Source organism: Lissotriton helveticus, chromosome 1_1 (assembly GCF_964261635.1).
Source record: "Lissotriton helveticus chromosome 1_1, aLisHel1.1, whole genome shotgun sequence".
In the NCBI taxonomy this organism is placed as follows: Eukaryota; Metazoa; Chordata; class Amphibia; order Caudata; family Salamandridae; genus Lissotriton; species Lissotriton helveticus.
This window is the reverse complement of record NC_136057.1, coordinates 1,509,764,115-1,509,790,724: the sequence shown is the minus strand read 5'-3', so window position 1 is coordinate 1,509,790,724 and position 26,610 is coordinate 1,509,764,115. Positions and strand designations below refer to the sequence as shown.

General features: G+C 40.6%; 1 protein-coding gene and 1 long non-coding RNA gene across 6 annotated transcripts in view; one reads left to right on the top strand and one right to left on the bottom strand.

Annotated features, from left to right (window-relative positions):
- Positions 1–26,610, top strand: part of NTMT2 (N-terminal Xaa-Pro-Lys N-methyltransferase 2) — a 690,813-nt gene that overhangs the window by 610,422 nt on the left and 53,781 nt on the right. For 2 of the 4 annotated variants that reach the window (XM_078686827.1, XM_078686844.1), the window contains one exon: positions 20,799–20,978. The exons of 1 other annotated variant lie outside the window; for it this stretch is intronic. In XM_078686827.1, coding sequence (XP_078542953.1) covers positions 20,799–20,978 — 180 coding nt within the window. Of the gene's footprint in view, positions 1–12,823; positions 12,985–20,798; positions 20,979–26,610 lie in introns of those variants that run through there. One more of the 4 variants, XM_078686852.1, reaches the window with a different exon arrangement.
- Positions 1,955–8,674, bottom strand: LOC144828545 (uncharacterized). Of its 2 annotated transcripts, none has more exons than XR_013610484.1 (8): positions 6,715–8,674; positions 6,519–6,615; positions 6,071–6,147; positions 3,699–3,850; positions 3,390–3,519; positions 2,842–2,904; positions 2,629–2,713; positions 1,955–2,101 (listed from the first exon to the last, which is right to left on the bottom strand). It is a non-coding gene; the product is annotated as an uncharacterized LOC144828545 (long non-coding RNA). The 2 variants fall into 2 exon arrangements; XR_013610483.1 differs by having other exon boundaries at positions 1,989–2,101; positions 3,699–5,527.

Below are 26,610 nucleotides of genomic sequence, written 5' to 3'. Positions count from 1 at the left end.
GCTGACATTGGTTCCGTACCCTGCCGCGTCGGGAATTGAACCCTGGTCCCGGGCCGACCTCTGCTTCTGGGTCTGCCGCCTCTAACCGGTGAGCCACACTTCTCCTTATAGTTAGCTGAACTAACTATAACGGGGGAATTTCAATAGTTTTATATGAGTGAAATGTCCAGCTAACTATAACATGTGTGAAACCTATGGTTTTTTCAGTGAATTTCTAAGGTTTTTTAAATGCTAATTCCTAACTATAACATGTGTAAAACCTATGGTTTTTTCAGTGAATTTCAAAGGTATTTTAAATGCTAATTCCGAACAGAGGCACAAGAAAGCAGTAAAAGAAACGCGAAAAAACACAGGGGGCAGGGTAGAATCACCATGACCGCCTAGGCCTGCTCAAGGGGTCCCACAAGGACCACCAAGGCCAAAAAATCAAAATAATGTTGTTGTTTTTTTAAATCACGGGGTTATGAGTTGTGCATCCAGGCCATGAACAACAGGGGGCCGCAATGAGCTAGGTGCGGAACTTTTACTTTTTCCGTTAAAATAGTAGCCTCTATCAGAACTTTCTAATATTTCTTGGGATCTTATCCTCCGGGTCTTATAAAAAATGTTGGGGACCGTGAAGGGAGCACTATGTCCGCACAGTCTTGCCGGCTTCCCGCGTTCTGAATGTATCATATAACAACGCACGCATTCATCACGCATGCCTTTATCACGCATATGGTATGTGCTAAACTACCTATAGTGCTAAAACTTTCGCTCTGGGCAGCTCTTCTACTCCCTCTCTACATTTCTGTTCATGCGTCAAACTTGCACTCTCGCATCAGTACTCCCCGCTCTTTCCGATTCACCTACCCTTCACAGTGACATACCCCGTAGTTCCTGGTATGCTCCTCTATGGTCCATGTGTACACCTCCGAGATTGTTTCTTTATGTTTTTTGTCTGCACCAGTTGTAGTCTCTACGCATGCGTAGCCTCGTTTCCAACACCACGCTTCTTTCTTTTTCAAGTTCGTAAAGCCACCCTCTCCTCATTTCAGGTATTAAATTGACGCTTTGTTCTCTTTGGGCTGTGTGCCTCATCCGCTGCTACTCTTTTCTAATATATTAATAATCATATTCTATCTATATTTGTTTGAAACGTGTTGCCTGGGGCGCCAATTCTTGATTACATACTCCGTCCTCCGCCATGTTAGTAGTTTTCCTCCATCATTTTTATTATACTTGCCACTTTCATATTTATTTTACCTCCCGCCTAACTTCTCTGTTATCCATGAGATTTCCTGCCACAGACACCACGTTGTTTGTCCTTGTCCTTATCAGACTTGAGCACACGCATACCTAAAAAGTCATTTGAAGCACGTAAGCCACAGCCATTACAACGCGTGACCGTCACCACAAAGCCTTTACCACGCTTATGCCTTTATCATGCGTGGTAAATGCATACTCGTGGTAAAGGCATGTGTGGTAAAGGCATGCGTGATAAAGCCATATGCTTGCTAATGGATTCGTGGTGAGAGTCACGCGTGGTTATGAGCGTGTTGTAATGGCTGTTTCCCCCAAGACACGGCAGGAACCGGGTCTGGGCGTGACGGACTCCAGGTCTCTCAAGGGCACCAGGCGGAGGGCCACAAAGCCCCCCCTCACACAATATAGAAATCTCCGGGGAGTGATTGTTTCTGGAGTTGGAGGGGCGTCATTGAGGGCCACACACTTTTAATTTTGTAGGGGGTGGCTATGCACGTGAAAGTGGCACAACGGGGTTGTAAATCTGGTAGACAGTGTTTTTTTTTAGTTTGCTTTCCTTTCTGTCTTGTCGAGAATCCAGAGTAAATATAACTTTTTGTACAGCCAGTACTTTTCAACCCTACTCTCAAACGGCTTACCATACTACTTCAAATTATAAATATTATTTCTATTGTGGACCGTCACCCCCCCAAAAAAAAGAGGTATATAGTTTTTTTATTAACTTTTATTAAAACAACAATAACTGGAAACGTAACTTAAAGATAACAATATAATAAAGAACTACAAAAATAACTTTAATAAAACAATATTATAAACAAATTATGATATGGACTCCAATAAACGTACGATGGGTAATCTGCAAAACAAAAACAAAAATTTGTGTTTAAAATTACGTTGATGTGAGTAAATGAGGTCAAACATTTCAAGTCAAGGAAACAGTAGGGGCCATATTATCAAGCAAGGGTGATACATTATCACCGCTTTTATAGGCAGGAAACTGCCGCAAAAGTGGCGACAATGGGCTTGAGAATATGCCCTTGTGAATTCCCATAGAAGCCCAGGTTAACACCAGAACCAAGGTTTCTATCGGAATTCACAAGGGCATATTATCAAGCCCATTATCGCCACTTTAGTGGCACTTTCCTGCCGATAAAAGCAGCGATAATGTATCGCCCTTGCTTTATAATATGACCCTAGGATTTTACGTGTGCAGTGTGTCTGGTACATTTCACTTCTGTTATAGTCCCGCGTTCAAGTGGTGTCTGTATGGAAGTGCCTACTGCGTTAGTGACTCAAAAGTGGCTCAACGGGTTTTGTAAATACGCCGTTTTTTTTCCAATACATTTAATTGGAGGCATTGAATATCTAGGCCGCTGTGCTTACCTTGTATAAACACTGCGGCCTACAGAATTCACAACTTGAATTTATCTCTGCTTCTACACGTCAAAGTAGACAGCAGTGTCTATAACTTTAAAAGAGAAAGAGAAATAATGTCACAAAGAGTGAGAGAGAGAAATAGAGAGAAAACAACATTACAACTGTGTCAGAAAGAAAGAGATGGAGCAGTTAATACTGGAGAAAATACTAATAGCTCACTTTTTGCCTCCGTTGTGTGTCCACGGATGTGCTGCCTCAGAGTGCACCCTCAAGTTTACTAATCTGAAAGATAGTATAAAGAGTTATTATAGCATAGTCCATACAACTGCACACGTACATTTTTGCTTTATTTTTATATATACTCAGGATTCTATATTACAACAAGTTCCACTGTAAGGAGGTATCTGTGTGTTGCTTTTCTTCCAAAGTAGTATATCCCATACACTCCCACTGCATAGCGGTGAGTTCTTAATATTGCGTACCTAGGCTGTTGCACCACATTGACTCGCAGAGTCTGGAGTTGAGAGTTTTTCCTGAGAAGTCAGACGCAGATTTACAAGCTCCTTGCGCCACTTTTCCCATGTTAAAAGTGACACAAAAGTAGCGCAATAAGCTTGTAGATCTGTTCCTCAGATTGTTGTAACCAATCTGTTGTCACTACTCGGAGGTAATTGTATATTTCTACACAGTCAAGCTGGTGCACACTACCCACTCTCTCCTTTCACAGATAACTTGTTGTTGTTTCGGAAACAAGTTTCTTTGCTCACCTAGTGTCATAGGCATGATTAAAAGAGGGTGCTCTACGTCTTGAAGCAGGCTTCACTGTAGCCAACAGAGTTCACCACTTAAACTCAGGTAAGGTTCTATACGGCAGGGTGGAGACAGCAGCGTCCATAACTGTAAAAAAGAAAAAGAAACGATGTGAGAGACAGTAAGAAAGAGAAAAAGGACATTAAAACGTGGAAGATACACACACGACGTTAGCCTAATGGGTATTGCGCACCTGCTGCATACTACATATTCTCTCCTTTCACAGATAACTTGTCGTTGTTTAGGAAACAAACTTCTTTGCTCACCTTGTGCCATTGGCGTCATTCAAAGAGGTTGCACTACGTGTCGAAGCAGGCTTCTCACTCGTTGTTACAGTGGCCACGCATCATCGCAGAATACACGAACATAGAGCTTAGTGGTTTTTTTGGGGGGGTAATGCCAATTTGTGAAACACAACCTGTAAGATAAAAAGGAACTTAACAATGTGTGTAATGCTTTTATGAAAGGAGAGAGGAAGTGAGAGACTGACTGAAAAAAATATTTGCAGTTCACCTGTCTGTCACTGGTGTGTTTTTAATCACGTGCCGGACATAATGCAGCATGAAGCTCTACATCTAAAACTTAGTAAAAGAAAGATGTTACGATTGGTAATTGTTCGTATCTTAATGTGGAGTTGGATAACATCGCCCTTTCATACACGTTCCTTCTCACATTTAAAATAACTATTTGTATAGTATATATTCCGGACGTTTGAACGATTATAAAAACGTTCCTGCAATTGGAAAAAATATATATACATGTAATTTGATACACTATATAGGAGTGTGTTCGTCTAAATCGCTGTGTTGCCTTTATGTATCTAGTCTGCTACAGCCCTTTGACTCCCTCCGATGGGTACCCAGGCCTCTCTGCTCACCTTTTCGCGGACAGGACACCTTCTGCATCATGTAGTTTTGATCTGCTACAAAGAAGTGTCACATATGGTGTTGAGTCTTGATATCTCTATGGCTAACGACATACTCGTTATATTTTCTATTCTATCATAATTGTGCTGACTATTCTCCTTTAGTGTGGAGTACTATGTTCTTTTATAAAATGAAGACTTCTTCAAACCATCCTTGAAAGAAAAATGCTCATGGTTTCAAAATATTTTTATTGAGTTTTTTATATTCATCATATAGGTGAAATGCAAACATTATTTTACATTCATTGGTATCACGCGATGGACCACATTTATTTTATTTTATCATAAGCACTCATTACTTATGTTTACATTATATAAGTGTTTCCCAATCATCTTTTTATAAATGTTTGGGCTTTTTTTTACTTTCAGATAAAGTAGATTAGAAGTGCTACGACAAACACTCCCTCACTACTTCATCCTTCCTTTTTTTAAGTACATTTCATGTCATAATTACATTTAACAATCTCAACATTTTAAGCCACAATTATATTCCTTTTTTTAAAAAAAAGTACTTGCGAAGATAATCCTCCTATTCTTCACGAGTAAAAATTGCATAAAGCACTACTTAATATACTTTTAGTCCAATTTCACTCTAGAAGATAAACAGTTTTGTTTTTAGTACATTTTTCAATCATAAAGAAATACTTGCATACTAAAAAAATATCTTCGTTGAAAGTCATCCAACTCCAGTTAAAGGATCATAAAGTTATATATAAATTAAAATATACATTAACAATATGATCCCTCTGTGGAAATGAAAGATAAATTAAAGAATATGACATCGCTCCTAATCAATACAAGTACTAATTCGTTAAATAACCTATATTTCCATGAAAGAACTGGAAGGCTTTTAGTCAGAAAGGACACTGGGTGCACAACCTAAAGTAAACACACTGATAATGACTTAGCAAGTAGGGTGGTGCACCTGGGTGAGTGGGGAGCCCTATAACCACTCAATGTTTGGTAGTGAACTACCAAATAACATGAATTACAAGTAAACCCAATGCACTCAAGAGTAAAACAATGTTCAGTGATATTCAAACAAATAATTGATGTACAAAGCGACAGAAAGATGTTGGAATCTCCAGTGGGAGAGTAGTCCGGTGGAGTTCTTTATTAAATAAAACAGCCAGCCGACACGTGTTTCATCGCTATTGCGAATCCTCAGGGCTGAAAAACACAAATGGATAACAATGGAGCATCTAATATGCAACAAGTGAACACAAAGATGCTATAAAATGTATTTAAACAGATTCTCTCAGCTTCCACTGTGTGAGACATAAGTATATTAATAATGTTGTGGTCATGTGCAGCCCAACACATTCGTGTCGATGGTGCTCCTAAGACGTCATCTCAAAAGAGTGTTGGTGATTAAGTGACCAAGTGAGTCTAAAAAAGGGTCTATATTACCCTCTTAATCAGTGACCGTATGTATTTTGTCACTGCATAAGACAATTGATATACTCTCCCCAGTTGCGGGTGCAAATTTACTGTGTCCGACTCACTCATACTGCGTGCAGGTTGTGATGACGCCAATTCACGTGACCGTTTGAGAAGGATTGCACATACCTATATGTGGCTGTGTTGCGCCAGAAGGTCTATCAACAAATGACAGAATGGGAGGAAAGACCCATCAATATAATGTCACATGTGAAAAACTAGGGCAATAAGGAAAACAAAGTCATATCAGTTAAAAAATATTAAAGAGCTCACCGCTCAGCTGGTGATACTTCCGACCCAGCCGGGCCCGTGACCATGGATAAAGCAATATCAGTGAAGAGGCTGTCGACCTGTAAAGGGTCATATGTATATTAATTAAGATCTAAGTAGGAGACAGTATCCACAAAAAACTCAAGCTCAAAGTGTGTGTTTCTGCAATGGGCTCTACCCGAAATTTATATAGACCACTTAAACGCTCTAGATGCCTTATAATCCTTAAAGCAGCTTAAAACATAGGTATGCTGTGGGAAATGAACAGTTTCCGAATATATTACTGTATATTCCTGTATAGCCAAAGGGCTTAGCATCCCGAAATAGAAGCCAATGCTAACTTCTATATGTAACTAAAACATAAATGTACTCTGAGAAAAGAAACAAGTTGTTGTGACTTAACTTGTACCAACAAAGAACTTGGTTTCTAAAAGTATTAACAAGAGCTCACCTCTGTATGCGTGGATAATCCTTTGTCTAGGTTCAGCGAATAAATCCAATCGGCACTTATATGTAACGTGTATTCGGGCGTAAAAAAGTATCGATATCTGTAGGATCAAGAATTATGAGTCTAGTTAGACAACTGTGTTCAAAATGCGTGGATTTGTCGGTAACAAATTCATATTCAAACCGTGAGGCAATCTTACCTCTCGGGGTTTCACTCTGCTAGTGAGCAGCTCCGAGTCGGGTACGACCCACTTCTGTGTTCGAACGCCCGATTCTAGAAGTCAATCAGAGTAAGAGTACGTCAGTCTCGTATTACTCTTAAGCAGAATGTCCCTGGTTAACAGAGGACCAATATTTAAGGGGTTCTAAGAGAAACAGCACTCACCCGATATGTATCTCAGCGTTGCCGCGTACTTCTCCGGCTTGTGCTCCTGGTGTGCACATGACCCGGAAGTCAGGGTTTAAATGGACGCGTTACATTCGCGTCCATGGATTCAAAGACTAGAGCGTCGTCAATCTTGAAAAGGGCCGTATAGTGACCGCGCCATGTCATAATCACGAAGAGATCAAAAATTAACATTAGTGGTATGTGGCAATCACATGTAGGGCACCACCCAGTGCTTAATTTGTAAAATATGAAGTGCAGGTGCTCCCATTTTTCAGGAGGCCACACCCACATCCCTGGCTCCACCCACTTTCTCCAATGGCTCCACCCACTTTCTCCAATGGCTCCACCGACTTCCTTTATTGGCTCTATCCACACCCACAAGCTTTAACACATCAGAGCCACCTCCTCACTTCTAGAGTTCAGCAAGAAGCTGAAGACCTGGCTCTTCACACAAACACCTCGAGTACCTCACACCTACACACCTGCCCATTGCCCAAGCACCTGGATACCCTCTTGGGTGATTAGTGCGCTATGTAAATCAATATAATATAATATAAAATATTGAAAGTCTATAACAACAACTTATAAGTCAACTTGAATTACAGAATGTGAGTACAGGTCAAAATGCAGCTTTAGGAAAGGTAATAGAAGGATGTGAGACAGCTTCCCAACTTAAAGAGAATGTGCTTGTACTGTGCTGCTTGAAAGAAAGAAAGGGATGAAGGAAAAAAATACATTAAGGAAGGAAACCATAAATGAAGCCAGGAAGGTGAGTACTGGTCTGGATTGAGGAAATAAATGAGTAATAAATGAAAGGAGGAAAAAAGAGAATGTAGAAGAAATGAAGGATAGAGGGAAAAAGGAAGCAAACGATGTGTCATGGATGACTAGAAAGAAGAAAGGAAAATGGAAGAAAAGCAGAAGGAAGTGTTAAGGACAAGAAAGAAAGTAATTAAAGTAGGTATGAAAGGAGCAGGAAAAAAAATTAAGGAACAAAAGGAGGGAGAAGGAGGAAATGCACCAAGTGTAGTGATTGAGTAAAAGATATCAGGTCCGCTTGAGGCAAGTTGTACTATCAACCTTTATATTATGCTTTGTACACCCCCACGCCCTGGCCAGTGAGCCTGTGTTGCTTAAACAGGTGCCTCTCACAGGGACATGCTAAAAGCGTGAATACTCGTACGTGCTGCTAGCCTGCTGATCCTCTACCAGAAATAGGTATGTTGTAATATTACATTAATAATATGCCTTTCAATAACATTCCCATGACTGGAATGTCTCTCCATTCCTCTGGATTGCCTGTGAGCTTCCATCCACAACACCAGCCTGTTCCTCCCATTTCAAGAGGAATAATTTATTTCATTAAACATGCTTTTTCAAGCACAGTCCTCTCCTCTCCCTATTTTGAAAATAAATTACATTCCAAGCAAATTCTCACATAATAATAGTGCCTGTGACAATGCTAGCTACCGCAAGGCTGACTCCCAGTATAAAAACGACAACAGGAAAATGCTGCTACAAGAAACAATTAAGATGCTTGCACTTCTACACTGCATTAAATTTCAGTCTAGAATGCCAGTAATATAGCTCAGTAAGTTATTGCCTAGTAGCAAAGATGTGAATACAACATGAGATTTTTTCATTCTATGGATTAATTCTGAAGTCAATAAAATGAGCACCACCGAGTTACTTTTTAAAGTACTATGAAGTCCCATGACTAATGCACTAAGTACTATTTAAAAAAAAAAGGTTATTCCTTACATGTTGCAGAAAGAGTTACTACCCCTGTACACATATTACCTTCATGGCTTCTGCCTGACTGCATCAGGGACTGGGCTGCCCCATATATTAGCAAACTGAATCAAACGTAGTGAGATGAGACACCAGAACCACAGGCTACACTTTACTGAGACTGCTTTTAAGTTCCTAGCTGCCAAGGTTTCAGATTGCTAAGTGGGACATTTTCACAAGTTCAGTGCAATTATGAGTGACATTTTAACAACTATGAGTGACACTTTCTCACGAGAGCATTAAGCAATTTAGACATACAAATAATATTAGAAATTACACCCATTTGAGCAATGAGAAACTAAGAAGTCACTGAACTAAAGTGTACTTACTGCAGGCAGCTGAAAACTGAGCAGTGCAGCCTCAGGCTGCATGAGTGCAAAATGTCTATCTGGGTGAGTTTAGGTTGTCGGGGTGTTTGTGACGGGGCATTGTTGAGAACTCTGGAGCAGAGTGCCTGTCGGTGCATTATCGAATATTACCCACTACATTCACATTCATTCCTTGGCGTCCCTGCTGAGCTCTTTCAAAATGGTAACATGTGCCACTTTTGCAAAAGCAAATGAAGGCGATCACACCTGTTAACATATGTACAGCAACAAATGAAAAGAAAATGCTGTGTTCACAGGTGAGTAGAGTGAGTATGCTGTGTTCGCAGGGGGAAAAGGAGAGTGAAATCCGTGCTGAAGAGATATGAAGATCCAACATTGAGAGTGCAGAGGGAAATGGTGTGAAAGGGAGCGATTCAGGTAGTCTGCAGACCATTATCAATTACACTGAGCTTAGTAATACTTAATTCAAAGTGCCTTGCTCCTTGGATAACCCCCTTTCTTTCCCCTTAAAGCTCTGTGCATACCGCTACCTTGGACGGACCATTTTTTGGTTCCTTTCTCTTGGTGCACTAATCTTTCTCCCTCCACTAGCGGCCTCATTAAAAACCGAGGTAGGAAATGGCCCTTGCTTCCCCTCCCTGCCTGGGAAACTGCCCTGGCCAAAGATATACCCAGGAAGGTGATGAACCCCAACACAGCAGCCAACAATTTTGATGACTGGATCTCATCTACACTCAATATGGTCCTCCCCGTACAGGCTAGTAGCTCTACGAAACGACCCAGAGCTGCTCCTTGGTATACCCCTGCCCTTAAGGCCATGAAACTAACCTGTCGGAAACACGAAAGAGCCTGGAGACAGGACTATTCCGAAATTAAGAAGGAGGATTATAGAGCCGCCATTAGACTCTATAAACAGGAGATAAAATTGGCACAAGCTTCCTTTTATTGCAGCAAAATCGACGAAGCTGCCAATGCTCCAAGGGAAATTTTTAAAATTGTTAAAACACTCATTTCACCCCCCATTGAACTCCCTTCTGCAGATAGTGCCCAAGACCGCTGCAATGAACTAGCTGTTTTCTTTTCTGAAAAAATTCAGACTATATACTCTTCTTTTGGGGATGCTGACAGTGATTTAGGCCTTCCCATGTCTGCCACCTCCGAAGCCCCCGTCCAGTGTATGCTTGATGCAATCCCCCCACTAGACACTCTGGCACTGGACAGACTCATCTCTAAAGTCACCACAGGTTCCCCTAATGACCCAGCTCCCCCTCAGACCCTTGTTAAGGCAATAGACATAATTCGCCCGGTCATATTGGACGTTCTCAACACCTCCATCTCTTCAAGAACCGTACCTCCCTCCTGGAAGTGCGCAATGGTGAGGGCCCTGTTGAAGAAGCCCAACCTTGACCAATCCATCTTGGCGAATTATCGTCCTATTTCCTTACTTCCCTGGCTGAGTAAACTACTCGAGAGGCACGTGAACAACATCTTGATGAACTTTTTGGAGTCAAATGGTCTCCTACGTGCCTCCCAGACTGGGTTTCGGCCCCTACATGGGACCGAAACAGCCCTTCTGGCCGTAACTGAGGAAGCTAGAGCAGTGCTGGACCGGGACGGCAAAGTGGCAATCATCCTGTTAGACCTCAGCGCCGCGTTCGACACGGTGAACCATGTCATGCTATTACAACGTCTGGCAGACATGGGCGTGTCGGGCCCGGCGCTGGACTGGCTGACATCCTTTCTGGCTGACCGTTTCTTTCAGGTCTTTGAGGGCGAGGCGGTGTCACCCAAACATCCTCTTAGGTGTGGGGTTCCTCAGGGCTCCTCCCTGAGCCCCACCCTGTTTAATGCCTACATGGAACCTCTAGACAGGATTGTCCAGCCCTTCGGTGTGCGTATTGTCACCTACGCGGACGATACCCAACTGGTGGTCTCTTTGGACCACTCAGAGGTATCGTCCAACACCCTAGGTCCCTGTCTAGAGGCTGTTGCCAGATGGATGCAATCCTCCCGTTTAAAACTTAACGGGGAGAAGACAGATGTCATCTTATTGGGCAACCCCTCGCCCTCTGTCTTTTCATCCATCTGGCCTCCATGTCTGGGCCCGCCTCCTGCTCCCAAACCCCAAATAAAAAGCCTGGGGGTTTGGTTGGACACCGCATTGAACTTCTCAGCCCAAGCCACAAAGACCGCAGCCACCTGTTTTGGCTTGATGAGGATGCTACGGAAGGTGCTCCCTCTGCTCCCATTCCAGGCCAGGAGGATTCTAGTCCAGGCCCTTATACTATCCCGCCTGGACTATGGTAATGTCCTCTATATGGGAGCCCCTTCCTATGTCATTCAGAAACTTCAAGTCACCCAGAACAGTGCGGCCCGTCTGCTCTACAATCTCCCTCGCTGGGAGTCAGCAAGGACCGCCATCGTGGAACTTCACTGGCTCCCCATAGCCGCCAGAGTACAATTTAAAGCTATGTGTACTCTACATAAAGCCTTCCACCATCTTGGTCCTGCAATTCTGCAACCCCTGATCACCCCCTATGTTCCCTCACGTTCCCTCCGTTCTAGTACCCTCCAGCTGGCCTCCTCTATCAGAGTGAGGAAAGCCCGTTGGGGAGGCCGTTCCTTTTCATACACTGCTGCCAAGTTTTGGAACACCCTCCCCCTTTCCCTTCGAGGAACCACCGATCATCTTTCCTTCAGAAAAGCCCTGAAAACCCACTTGTTTGCCACATCCCGCTAATCTGCCCGAGCCTGTGCTAAGCTAGCTTTAGTCATAAGCGCTACGAGGCCTCCGGGTAGATGGCGCTATACAAGTGCAATTTCAATTCAATTCAATTCAATACCGGATACCATTTCCCCCGTTCTGCATTTCACTTGCTTTTTGTTTAACATGAAGTAAGTTGACAAGAAATTATAGCGGTAATTTTGTGTTTTCATAATTAAGGAGCCAGGAGCTGCTGTGGAATGCATATAACATTTGGTAAATCTAATAAAAATATTCTCCTTAAATAATTCTCTTAGTAAATAGTAATATAAACTGGGCATATAGACTGTGTTACTTTACTAACAACTTTAAAATCAGTCACCCATCTTCTAAGGATTCTTAAAGGCCCATAGAGAATATTACCCTGTATTTTAAACATAATAAAGAAGCTACTGCTAAATGCTAACCCGCCAAAATCCCCCAAAGATTCACTCTCTGGTTCTCCTGCAGAGCTCGTGTTCGTGAAACAGCAACAGTGTCTTTCCCGAGTCTGTGACCTGAAAATAGAGAAGGGACGAGCAAGCGCGAATCACTCAAGACATGCAGGAAAAAAACGAAAGCAACAGGAAATGCAACATCTATGATAGGGCACACAAGCACGGAGTGTCACCATCACATAAACACACACAACACAAGCAGACACATTGTGAGTTTTGGTAATCCAAAAATATAAAGAAATAACAAGTACCCGTTGTTAACTGAAGTTAAAATTATGAAACCTAACTGAGAGAGACTGACTGCAGGAGGCAATGGATGGCACTGGGAGCCCGACTTGCTTTTGATTGGATTTGAACTGAAGGGAAAATACACAGGCAGTCTTCCTCTGCAGGACAAACCAGCTCTCTCGATGTCCGGATCGTGTCTTCTGTCTTCCCACTGTCTGAGAGACAGCAAGGGAAAGTGAAAGAGGGTGCTGATTTAAACAGACTCGGTGCACGCACACCGAAGCATGTACAGAGTATGTGATCCGACACACCCGACCTCACAGTCACCGAGCTGATGACGCCTGGTCACATGCTTACTGGCACGCCCCTACATTGGTAACATTTGAAGAGAACTTTTCAATTGATTGCAAGTATCGGGTTGAAGACTAAAGCGCCCATAGCTGTGATCTAAATTGACGGCTGACCTGCGTCTTCTGGGGAGGTGCACTACGGAGTCCCTGAACAATGGCAGGCCAGGGCTAGCCTGGATCAAGGTAAGCCCTGGCTTAGCCAACAAAGTTTCATTTGAGGGCATATGCGCTGTGCGCATGTGCCAGTGAAAAAACAGCCTGGCTGCCTGATTGACGCTCGCTAAAGCGCGAGTAAAAGTGACGGTCGGCCAGAAAGCCCTAACTAACTTCTTAATTACTATTACGATTACGGTGTAAGCGGAGGCAGGTGTGTCTATAGGGCGGGCGTTCTCGGGACACCATTTGAAATATTTAAAGCACCGTAATGAGCGATATCAGCTCTCGCTGCCACCGGGGAGACCGGAGTGAACTCACTAAACAGGCAGCAGCTAATATCGTGCATTGACCTGGCCCTGACAAATAAGTGCCGGTGCTAAGCACCGGCAAGCACCGGCACAAATTAAGCACTGGCACCACCCAACGTCCCCAAACCTTGATAACGTATCATTAAGATCACAGAATCTTAGAGATGATGGTGTGAGGAACACCCCGCTCGGGATGTAGAGAAAGAACTCTTATCCACCGCCGCGAAAATCTTGCGGCCGTGATATTGGATATGTCCTACATTACCTGAACGATTGATATGCTTAATCTTTCAATCGGTATGTAAAAATAGATCAGAAAATAACCTCTGTGGATACTGGTGGCCGTCCAAGTGCAAAGTAGTTCCAAGAAACCACACGCGAGTGGTAATGACGCAGTGCAGGTCCCACTCATACGTGACTTAGATATAAAACTTTAAGCATCATTCTCCATACCTTCATTTCATTTGATTGCATACAGAAGGTAGAAAAAAAAACATAAAGTATATAGGTCCATGTTCAAATGCAAAAGTAATCCATGTCAGGTACCAATATATCTTACAACTTTGTCAAAATTATGGATAGCTGTAATACATTGATAAGGTATATTGGCACAGTTTACATTATAAGACAACTTTACATGGAAGTTGAATAATCTCGCCTTGACATGTATATACAGAAAACGACTTACAAATCATTATATTGTTACGGTATGCTGATCTGGGCAACAACAATGCTGCTCCTAGACCATTGTATATCTATAGTTATTGACTAGCTAGAGCTTGTGTGTTTAATAGAGACGATGCTTAGAAACCAACACCCCTGTGTTAGAGACTTGTCACAACTTCAATGATCTTTCTTATGTTAAAAGTATCTTGATATCCAGATGATATGACATACAGTAGGGACTTAGAGTCAAGAACCTATCCATCCAAGTACGAAGGATGATCACAGGTGGAGGCAATTACTAACAAACAATTGAAAGTTTTTTAAATGAAATTATGTGCCCAACCCAAATGTACTATAGTATAACCTATAGTTCTAGTCACCCAAAAAGTAGTGCATCTCCTGATCATAATTAAGTCCATGTTGGACCGTATGCAAGCGCATGATCCACATGGCTTCTGTTCGTCGTAGCTTGAGTTCTCTGTTCCCCCCTCTGACACCTTGCGAAACCATGTCGATGCCAAAAAACCTTACAGTAATATCACTGTTGCTATTCTGACAAGCAGCAATATGTAGTGTCACAGGGTATTTGGGGTCACATTTGTGTATAGCTCTGATGTGTTCAGTAATCCTGTCTTTCAGGGGTCTGATGATGCTCTCCAAATAGAATTTACCACACCTGCATTCAATGATATACACAACAAATCTAGTTGTACAGTTGATATTGGTCTTGATGGTGTAAGTCACACTATCTGGACCCACAAAATTGGTAGTACCATGTTTTGCCCATCTGCACATCGTACAAAATCCACATTTGTAGAATCCCACACTATGTTGAGTCATCCATGTTGTAGTGCTGGTGCTGCGGGGAACAGTAGGACTTAATATGGTCCTAAGTGTGTTGCCTCTTCTGAAAGCGATCTGTGGTCTGTCTGTGATGCAGTTTTTGAGTGCTTTTTCTGATTTTAAGAGCCCCCAATGTTTGGTCAGGCTCTTACGTAACGTGCCATGAAGAGAATTGAATTCTGTAATTAGCCTTATAGTATCGGTATTCTGTATTGGGTGCATGTTGGTAAGCTGAGAGAATCTGTTTAAATAAATTTGATAGCATCTTTGTGTTCACTAGTCGCATATTAGATGCTCCATTGTTATCCATTTGTGTTTTTCAGCCCTGAGGATTCACAATAGCGATGAAACACGTGTCGGCTGGTTGTTTTATTTAATAAAGGACTCCACCGGACTACTCTCCCACTGGAGATTCCAACATCTTTCTGTCGCTTTGTACATCAATTATTTGTTGGAATATCACTGAACATTGTTTTACTCTTGAGTGCATTGGGTTTACTTGTAACCTATATTTCCATTCAGATAATTTACCTCTCTTCAATATTCTTTCCTTCCTCCGTAGAAATTTATCCAACTCCTCTGGAAAGTACATACGGTTTTATGTATTTTTAAATATACATTAAAAATATGTACTCTCTGAGGAAATGAAAGATAATGTGAAGATTCCGCAGTTCCGAATCATTCTTTTACTTGTAGTTTCTTCGCCCGTATTGATTCTCTGAAACAAAACTAATCATCCCACGGGTGTGGTTTATACACTTTTTGGTTACATAACAGTCTATGGGATCAATTTTTTGCTCCTCCCACTATTAAATCACGATTTTCAGTTGACAGGTGTTCTCATTTGCACTCTTTTAGCGTGTCACGTGTTTATGTAAATGTGCCTCTTTCCATACTGTTTAACTTTCGTATAATTTCTAAAATGCTTTATTTCAACTCGTTTGTATTATTAAAGCATTTCTATAGCCTACTTTTTTAATAGGAGTATTAACATTAACTTCCCTTTGTTTCCGACTTATTATTCTAGTAACTTCCCTTTTTTTAGACTTTTTTTTATTTCTCTTTATTACCAAATATTAATGTAATTGATGGAGCGAGGTTTAGGAATATATTTTATTTCGACTCGCAAAGTTAAACTTCCATAATTAAATAATTGTACTAACAAGCATGGAGTGATTTATATTAACCAACCTAGATTAAAATGCATACATGACATGAGGGTTTAACATATGTGCTGTATGTTGCATTTGCAAGTATGTGAAAAATAATGTACTAACCTTGTCTATTGTTTTTGTCAGTGTTAAATGCGGCTGTTTTATTAATGGCATGTGCTTATTTGTGTGTGCTCATGTTATGTCTTTTTGTCTTTATGTTGCACAAATTCTGTTCGCTGTTTTATTTGCTTCAGCTAGGTAACATAGATTAATGGGTTAATAATTAGCAAAGGTGTGGGGGTAACAGAATGAATTCTAATTCTTGCATTAATTATTCTTTTGTGTTTGTTTGAATACTAGTTTTCCATGAGAGAGGCTTAAGGCCTGAGGCCTATTCGATAGAGATGGTGTTGTCAAGTCCTGTCCAGAGAGAGCAAAAAGCTCTGCGTGGAAAGTTTTATCACGTTGGAAGTTATTTTACAAGTTCAATTGAAAATGTATTTTATTTGCTCGTGGATGGACTGAGCCAAGGGCGGAAACCGGCAGAGATTGCCAAGCTAAGGAAGTCACGGACTGTCATTTATAAAAAGGTTTCTCTTTGAGGAAGCTGCGTGACTTGTGAATAGGAGACAATAGACTCTTAGAAAGGTCGGAACTAGGCTTCGAAAAGATGATGACACCATGTGTGGAACGACATCTCTCAGCCAATCAGAACTCTGGATGGCAGGGAAAAGTATTCTTTTTTGTTAGATTAGCTAGGGAAAAAGGTATAAAAATTGCCCCCTTGGGCAGGAGGGCGTCTCTCGCTTTCCGAATCCTGTATGGCGTGCCGTGCTGAAGGACTTTTTGGAGCACGTAAGGATCAATAGGGTTATTGACTATTTCTTTAGGATAAGTGAGTTTTAGACAGGGAACTTAGGTGATGAAAACTGTTTATTTTACTTAAAACGTGCTGATTGATTTTACTTTGAATTGACAAACTAATGTGCCATTCCTTAATAAAAGCTGCAAAAAAATTGCTAATAAAGAGTTAATAAAAATGCACTTACATGAATAAAGCTAATAAAATAAGGTTCTGAAAAAACAAGCTGGCCTTGTTATTCATGGTCTTGTTACCATTAGTTGATCCATTTACCTTAGTAACTTAATTAATATGTTTTATTGCGCAAACCATGGTGATGTGTATAAATGTGTAAATAATTTGTGAATAGGTTCTGATTAATTAGGTCACATGATTCAGTTGCCCAAAATCTGTCTCGTTGGTTAATGGGCCTTGTGAGTGATTTATGATTAATGGTGAGTATCTGGTGTTGGGTAGCGTTGCTGAGACAGAATTTCTATAGGGGCGCTGGATCAATTCTCTGGTAGCAGAGGATGGTTACTATGGTAACTGACATGCTACATGGTAGTTACATAGGATCTATGACTAAAACATGTTAAGTGTGTTAAAGTTGTTAAATGTTGTCGAAAGGTTTTTTCCAGCAGTGTGAAAGACCTAGTTGTGCCGGCATATGAGTAGTGTGACAAGTAAAAGTTGCACAGTGCATTTGTTCTGTTTCAAAATAGTGGTATTGTCATATATCACTAGTGTTGTGGACATACAACACGAGTTTAGGGAAACTTTAGGTGTGCTAGGTAGAATGTATAGTGAGGGTTGTCTATGAAATTGTAGCTTTCGAGTATAGGGACTTGGAGCCTGTTTTAAAACTCACTGCGAAAAGAGTAATAGAATTTATTCGAACTTGTGTGAAGGGTAAGGGAAGCGTCGTCTATTCTTACTGGCAAATGTGGATTTCTATGGTTGGTTAAAGTCCTACCAAGATTTCTTGTATGTATGTTTAGGGAAACTTTCCGTTTGAAAGTGCGCAAATGATTTTGTAATTCCGTTCGAGTCAAACTTTGAATTGTTGCTTAAATGTGAATTCAGAGGGAAACGTGTTCGTTATTACCTGTTAGAAGGGTAAAGTAGTGATACTTTATCAATGATTGAATATTCTGTGATAATAGCGTCGTCTATTTCACGCAAAGGAATACTTGAATGATTGTATAAACTGTCACTTTATTTTAGCGAAACAGACAAATGGTTTGTTTTTCTGTCGTTATTAATTGAAATTCATTGAAAAGTTTTGTTTAAAATGGCGCTGTGAAAATATTTTGTGAAGGAGGGGTAAGCTCTAGGAGCGAGAGACGCGGAGCTGCAGCGGCTGTGTACGTCAAAGGGTTCGCGCTATGATTGGCTAATATATGTCACAGCTAGCGCGCTGATTGGCTCACGTGACTCAGATGAGCTGTTAGCTGATTGGCTCATTCTGAATACGGCAATTCTATTAGTTGAGCAAGGTGGTGACGTAGCTCAACCTGATTGGCTTGTTGGCGAGTTTCGCGCACTGATTGGCTGGTTTTGCTTAACAACCAGGAAACGTTTACGATCATCTAGAATTAAAATTTGATTAAAAACATGAGTTATTGCTACAAGAAAGAGGAAAAGAAGCTTACATGGTTACAGAGATTGAAACATTTTATTAAACCTGACAAGAAAATAGAAACGCGAGTTGGAAAGTTACTTCATAAGTACAAAACACCTGCAGCCTATATGGAAGGTGAATATGGTTATCATACTTGCCTTTGGTTTGATAGTTGGATGGATTATACCAAGAATGATGGTGTTTTGGCATGGCCAGAAGACGGATCATTTAATATGGGAGTTTTGAAAAATTTGAGAGAAAAAATGATGGCTCTTGTGCCGAAGCCTAGACCTACACAATTTGAAGCTTTAGTTGAGTGGGAGGATGAGATGTTTGAACTTACACGAGAAAACAGTGGTATAATCAGAGGTCCAAAATTAGATATAAAAAGGGAAACTCATGAAGATAGAGTACATCGTTGGAGAAAGGCAGACATGTGTAATCGTATGTATCCGGTGAGAGTAATTGTTACTGAAATACCAGGTCAAAAGAATACTCAAAAGAAAAATAATATTGAAGAAAGTGAATTAGAAGATTCAGTTTTATGAGAAATTTATCTTACAAATAAGAAACAGACTCCTTTTAAACCAGCTTGTACATGGTCTACCCCGATGGTTTTTACAGAAACCACTCCAAGTGCACCACCACTTAATGAAGAATCACCCAGATTTTACCCGAACAATACGCAAACTCCTGAAAAAGTAGAACCGAGAACTAATTCTAGTGCATTTGGTGAAAATAGAAATTTTCCTGAAACTCCAGTTTCAAGAAATGAGACTTCCAGAGATTTAATGGGATCTGGAAGAGATGAGGAAACTCCAAGTGCTTCAGAATATTTACGATCGAAAGAGGAATTAATTCGACAATTAACTAAAGGCATGGAAGCAGTAACAGTCCCAGTAACAATTGGTCCTGTACAACCTGTATTTGATCAGGGAGAAATTAGACATCCAGGATTGACCATTCCATTAAATGCAGAAATTCAGAAAGTAGCTGAACATTTTTATTCAGAATTAACAGAAATACATCGAGAGAAAACAATGATGCCTGATTTAACTTTTCATCCAGGTTCATTATGCAGAACACCAATGGGTGCAGAATCTGATGCTGAAACTCCAGAAAAAAGTATTGAAAAATCACCAAAACTTGATGTTGCTAGATTAAAAGCAGATTTGGAGGAATTGATCATTGGTACAATTGGAGCTGACAATTTAAAGCATTATCAAGATGACGAATTATTATTTATTTGTAAAAGTGTACAATGGAAAACGAAAAATAAATATGAACAGTTGGAAGAATTGGCTGCTGAATTAGGGATTGAGTTGAGCAAACAGAAGAATTTGGGTAAACACTACAGATTAGATTTCACTGAAAATGACATTGAGAACTTCAATACAATGGGAAGAATGTTGCATATAAAAGACTTGATTGAGTATATAAAAAGATTGGGAGATTTAAGCAAATGGAGAGTAAAATGGACAAAGAAAAGAGAGGACGAGAGGAGAGAAAGAGGTATGGTAGCAAATCAGTATCCAATGAGGGAAATAGCAGGAGGTGGATATGTGCATGTTCCTTGGTCAAGACAGGACATCTTATTGTTTACAAATGATTTTCCTCGGCTCAGAGAAAAGCCTGTGGAATGGTATCGACAGGCGGATAGATTCATAAAAGTTTCAAAAGTTCTGTGGATTGATCTTGATGGATTCTTTGACATAGTGGTCCCATCAGATCTTTGGACAGAATGTAAAGTTTCGGTAAGTTGGCCAAAGGTAGAACCTGCTCGAGATACAGTAACAGGTGCTCTATCATCAGAAGTCACGGGTCTGTATGATAAAGTAATTTACTGGTTGAAAAACAAGATTCCCCCAAAAGAAGTTGATTGGGTTAAAATTGACAGAACAAATCAAGAGCCAAAAGAGTCAGTACATTCATTTTATGAAAGATTACTGTTGGTATTTAAACAGTATAGTGGCTATGAAAAAGTAAGTGAAAAGGACATGAGCCACTTCATATATAGATTTGTTTATGGTTTGAGACCTGAAATTGGTGAGATGATTAGAAATGGAATTGTCGGATGGCAATCACTCTCAGTTGATGATATTCTGAGAAAGGCTAAATACTGTAGTGACGAGATAGATGCCAAACAAAAGAAATTAAAAGAAAAGGCAATGTGGGCACAGGTGAAGGTAGCTGAACAGCAAATTGCAAATTTAGAAAGTAAAAATTTCAATGTTAGCCAGAATCAGAATCAGGGAAAATTTAAAGGTAATAAGCCAAAATTCAACGTTAATATTGAAGAGCTAAAACAAAAGCTCCCTTGTTTTAATTGCAGCGAAATTGGACACTGGAAGCGCGAGTGTAAAAATCCGCCCAGAAATTTTAAAAATGCATCATTGAATCCACAGATGCAGAATGATGTAAATCTGCAGCAACAGCTACAGCGACAGTTAAATGAGTTGAATCTGCAGCAACAGCTACAGCGACAGGTAGTGAATCAGCAGAGTCAGATTCCACAGCCTCCACTACCAAATTGTGTGAATGTGCAGAGATACAATTCGGAAACGGGATTCTGCGGAGGTGATCAGGTAATCAGACCACAAAGAGTGAATGTGCCAAATGTTTCTCAACAATTTTTGATGACAGAAAATGGAGGAAGTGATTCTGAGGATTACTTATGACGGTGCCTGAGAGAGGAGGAAGAGTGTGTGCTTGGAGACACTCTTGAGGTTGACCAGTCTGGTCCATTTTTTAATGGTAAAGTGAACGATGTAGAAATCACTTTTCTTGTGGACACTGGTGATACCCGTTCTTCTGTTAGATCAGTGGAAATAGAAAACCTGCCTCTCTCTGGGGACTCAATCCAAGTAGTAGGTGTAGCTAATCATAAATTAAAACAGATTTAACTGAGCCTGTAAAGGTCGAGATTGGCAAATTTAAAGACAAACACAGATTTGTAGTTTGCAACAGCAGTCCTATAAACTTGTTAAGAAGGGACATATTGTGCAAGATGAACTGCAAAACATATTGCTCACCGGAGGGTATTGAGCTTCAAACACTGGAGGAAGATGGGCTCTACAGATTAACAATGTTAACGTTGAAGCAGAGGAAAGTAAATTGTTTCCTGCATTTGACAAAAATAATCTGCCAGAAGAATTAAAAAAGACAGTCAAAGCTGAAATTTGGGATTTGTCAGGAAGCGAAATGGGCTTGATGAAAAATGTTGACCCAGTTAAAATTACAGTGAAACAGGGAATACATTTTCCAAATATTCCACAGTATAAAATGAAAGCAGAAACCATTGAAGGTGTTATCCCAGTAATTGACAAATTCATTAAACAAGGTGTACTGAAAGAAATTGAAATCCGGTCCAGGGAAGGCATGGCTTGGCAGTTCGGGCTGGACTGTTCCCATGAGGCACAGGGTCAGACTGATTTGCATATAGCCATGTCTGAACTGGGGTGGCAGAGTGGGCTAAAGAACGGTGATGGATCAAACCCAGATCTTTTGACTGGGTGTGAGTGTTTGATTGGTTCAGATGCTCCGTCCATCACCACCCCCTTTTGTACCGCTTTTGGCCGCCATAAGTGTGGCAGGGTATGCTCAGACGTGAGTCCCTTGCTCACTTTGCCACTGCATTCAAGCAAGCCTGGCTGAAGACGGCTGGAATGCCAGAAACCGGTCCCCGGAAGCTTGTTTCCGGTCCAGGGAAGGCATGGCTTGGCAGTTCGGGCTGGACTGTTCCCATGAGGCACAGGGTCAGACTGATTTGCATGTAGCCATGTCTGAACTAGGGTGGCAGAGTGGGCTAAAGAACAGTGATGGATCACACCCATATCTTTTGACTGGGTGTGAGTGTTTGATTGGTTCAGATGCTCCGTCCATCACCACCCCCTTTTTGTACTCCTTAGAGAGTTAGCAGAAAGGCGACTGTCCACATGTTTCTACACATTCTGAGCTACCCCAGCATTATTATTTTTTTTTAAACTGACTTGAGTTGAACTGTTTCTAATATCTATTTGTAACAAATTTCTAACATGTTTTTGATGTTTTTCATTTTGCACTAGAGGTTTTATTTTTACTCTTCATGTTTGCAAACATGCTTGCTGTTTCACATCTTTCAAACCTGGCTCTTTTCCAATTAACACGATTTCAACACTACTCCGGCAACCTTATTTAACCCACCTGTCCACAGTGCAAGACGCCCCTGGGCATTTGTGCGCTTTACAAATGTACTAATCAAATGAAATGAAATCATATAAAAAAAGAGTTATGCAGCAAAGTTTTAAGTGGTTTGTGGGAAAGGTGATGGTGTGACTATGTATTAAATGGATAAAGTACCCTATGTCGAACACAATAGGTATATTCCAAAACACCTCGGAGTTCCATAACCTTGCAAAGGAACTCTACCTTAATTTATAATTTGTGGCTAGTGACGCGCTCAGTCGCCGATTATAAACAAAGACGTCAGAACTCGACTATTGTAAGTTCTGATGTCACAATGCCTGCTGCCACAACAGCAGCCAAGATGAAAGGCATTTCAGGTAACTGAGCATAAATGAAGCAGCTGCTGAAAGGAACGTAAATAGAACGTGGCTTTGCATTCTTCTGCTCTATTTTTCTAGCTTATAATGACAAGCAGGGAGAACATGTTTATTTTTTGCACTTCTTAGATAGTTAGAGAAAAGCTAGACTGTCTATGCATGTTTCTATACATTCCTAGGTACTGCAGCTTTTATTTTATTTTTTTAAAAATGGACTTATATTGAACTGTTTCTAATATCTGAGACATCTAAAATGTTTTCAATGTGTTTAATTTTGCATTTGAGGTTTTATTTGTATTCTTTATGTTTACAAACATGCTCACTCTTTCATATGAATCAGCTATGCAGCAAGGTTTTAAGTGGTTTTTGGGAAAGATGAGGGTGTAGCCACGTAATATAAGTGATAAAGTACCCCATGGCGTACAAGATAAGGATATTGCAAGTCCCAAAGGAGTTCTATGACCTTATAAATGAACTCGGCCTTTGGGCTTGTTCCTCCATATGGTTATGGAACTCCTTTGTGACTTGCAATAGCCTTATAATGCATGGCAGGGTACCTTATCCAGTATATAGAAAATGGTATTCTATAATTCTTGTATAAATGCACATCTTTAATTTCTTTATAATCATTGACTAGTGATGCACTCAGCCGGTGATTATAAAGAAGAGATGTAAGAACTTGACTATTATAAGTTATTACAGTCAAGTTCTGCCATCACAGTACCTGCTGCCGGAGCCAGCAGCCGAGCTGTAAGACAGGTTAGGTCACAGAGCATATTTAAAGCAGCTGTTTAAAGCAACAACAAAAAAAGTTTGCTTTTCTTTCTTCTGCTCTATTTTAACGGCTATAATAGCAAGCAAAAAGAGTATGTTTATTTTTGCACTCCTTTATTAGAGAAAAGCTATATTCTTTCTGAACGTTTCTAGACATTTCGAGCAACTGGTGCTAAAAAAAATGACTTGTATTGAATTGTGTCTAGTATCTGTCTGCAACAAATATCTAACAGGTTTTGAATGTGTTTAATTTTGCAATAGAGGTTTTTTTTATTATTTATGTTTGCAAACATGGTTCATATAAAAGAGCTAGGCACCAAGGTTTTAAGTAATTTGTGGTAAAGGTATTTGGTGTGGCCATGTATTATATGGGCTAAAGTAACCCCTGGCATACATGATAAGGATACAAGTCACCTTGGTGTTCTATAACCTTAAAAAAGGAACTCTGCCTCCGGCCTCGTTCCTCTATTTGGTTATGGAACTCCTTGATGGCTTGCAATATCCATGTAAATTACTGTTATGTAGTTCCTACTAATCCATTGGATCTGCGCATAGTTTGGACAACATTAACTAGGGACTTGGTGCCAAGACTGATTCCGGACAACCCTGCAAGATATGTTGGCCCATAAACTAGCTAGCTCACAGTGCCACCATAAACCACTCTAACCTACCATGGAGCGAATGGTTTTCTGGCAACCACTGAACATGACAACCCTTACCCCTCAGGGATTGTGGAAATAGTACAAAACCTTTTGCTTAGTCACTCATGCTCACTTATTCTCAGAGAAATATACAGAGAATACACAGTGGGACATTTTCAATCATATTTATTGAACCAAAGTTATTCTTGCATAACATATATGTGCTGTGATGATTAGTAAACAGGAGCAGATAAACTTGATTAGAAGTACCTAAAGCGTAAATAGTAGATATAGTTCTACCATGGTACTGAAACAATGCATATATGTAGGCATATAAAACAAGGCAGTAATCTTTGCTAATCCTACTATGTGAACCCTACTCTAAGTGTGAAGGTGTAGAGTCAAGAATTCCCCTAAGGGATGATCCAAGCCCTTTACCTGTCAGGATTCTCATCTTTTATAACAGAAAGCATCCTTGCGATGTGTGAAGGTTAGAGATGTTATAGATACGTAGATAGCCCTGTCACCTATGAATGAAGATAGCGATGACATTTTTATGTAGTGCAAAGGGAGACCTTATAAATGATGTTCAGGGTGTGTGACAATGTTGTGCGAAGCTAGATGTGAAAGCAAGTTTAGTTTCAGAGAAACTAATCCAACATTGTTGTGCATGCAAATATGTGTAAAAGGTCACAGCTAAAACAGTTATTTGTGAGGTAAAATTAAGAAATAAGCTGCCTCACTACATGGGCCTAACCCAGTAATATGACACCCACTCCTCATACTCAGGGTTGATATCTAGAAAGCTATCTAAAAAAGCCAACATACCAGCCGCAGTAGCTGTAGGTAAGAGCGGTGGGGTGGTGGGTCTTGCTGAGGGGTTATTTCGAGGGATGACCACAAGGGAAAATTAAAAATATAATACATTTTCCCTCGTGGTCATCTCTCAAAATACCCCCCACCGCTCTTACCTGCGCGGCCTCAGCTGCAACAGACAATTCAATAGTGTTAAAACTGCTCTTAAAATCATCTAAAAGAGAGCTTCTCATTAAAATATATATTAAAAAGTCCTTCTATCATTTAAGATCCCAAGCACTAAGAAATCCATGGTGCCTAGAAAAAGAAAAAGCTGTTTTGGTTCATATTTTTTTTCAAAAGAGGCTAACTTGTTCCCACACAGAAAAGACCAATTGTTTATGCGTTGCGAGTGGTAGACCCAGCATTGCTGTTGCCCACATCAGCAGACGTTCCCAGAGCTGAACCTCATAGCATATTTATGGAGCAAAGGTGGTTCCATCCGGCTCCCACAGCAGCCGCTGATGGAGGCCTCGTATCCCATAAGTTTTCTGCAGTGCCGTTATTCCCATCACTTTGCTGCGTTGTGATAATATTGTGAGAAGCTAGATGTGAAAACAAGTTAGTTTCAGAGAAACTAATCCAACATTGCAGGCGTGCGAATATTTGCAAAAGATCACAGCTGAAACTGTTATGTGTGAGTACAATGTAAGAAATAAGCTGCTTCGATACATGGGCCTAACTCGAGAATATAATAGTACGTAAAGTGTTACTTTATCCCTTATATAATTGTCCAAGTTAATGCAGTGCAGCATTATTTGCTAATAGGTTTTGCGCAGTTGTAGAAATTAAGGGTACAAACTAAGCTCGATACAACTAAATCCTTCCCATGCCTTATTTAGCTACTGCATGTAACTACTTCCAAATTCATCTACATTTAGGTCAGTATGTGCTGATTTAATCTATAACAAAGCGATCTTAATCTCCTTTCTCAACCTCAAGAGGGTGATTATCTTCATGGCATTCATCACTATTGCTCCATAGCTTGAAAATGTCTTCGGTCTCCCAAATTCTCTAAAACATATTTTTTTGTAAAAATATTTTATTGGTATTTGTGAAAGAACAAAAGGAGCATCACATTTCAAATCATCTCAGGTCGCGTTAGCAACAATTCACAGAGCATCCATGAATACTCATGCCCCTAAATAAGGAAAAGAACAATCCCAGAACCCTCCCACCACCTCCCTGCCCCCCATCCCTGTCAGTGCGCCCACAATCAATATATACAAATACAGTAACTATGGAAACTCTCTACGTATCATGAACTTCCTTTGTGCCTGATATGGTATAGGGGATGGCTTCCTAACTATGCCCGGTGTACTATCAACATCCTGTCTCCCTTCAGCAACATCCATCCCACCAGAGTGCCAACGCCTATGCTATGTCCTCCTCCTCCTCACTTGAGC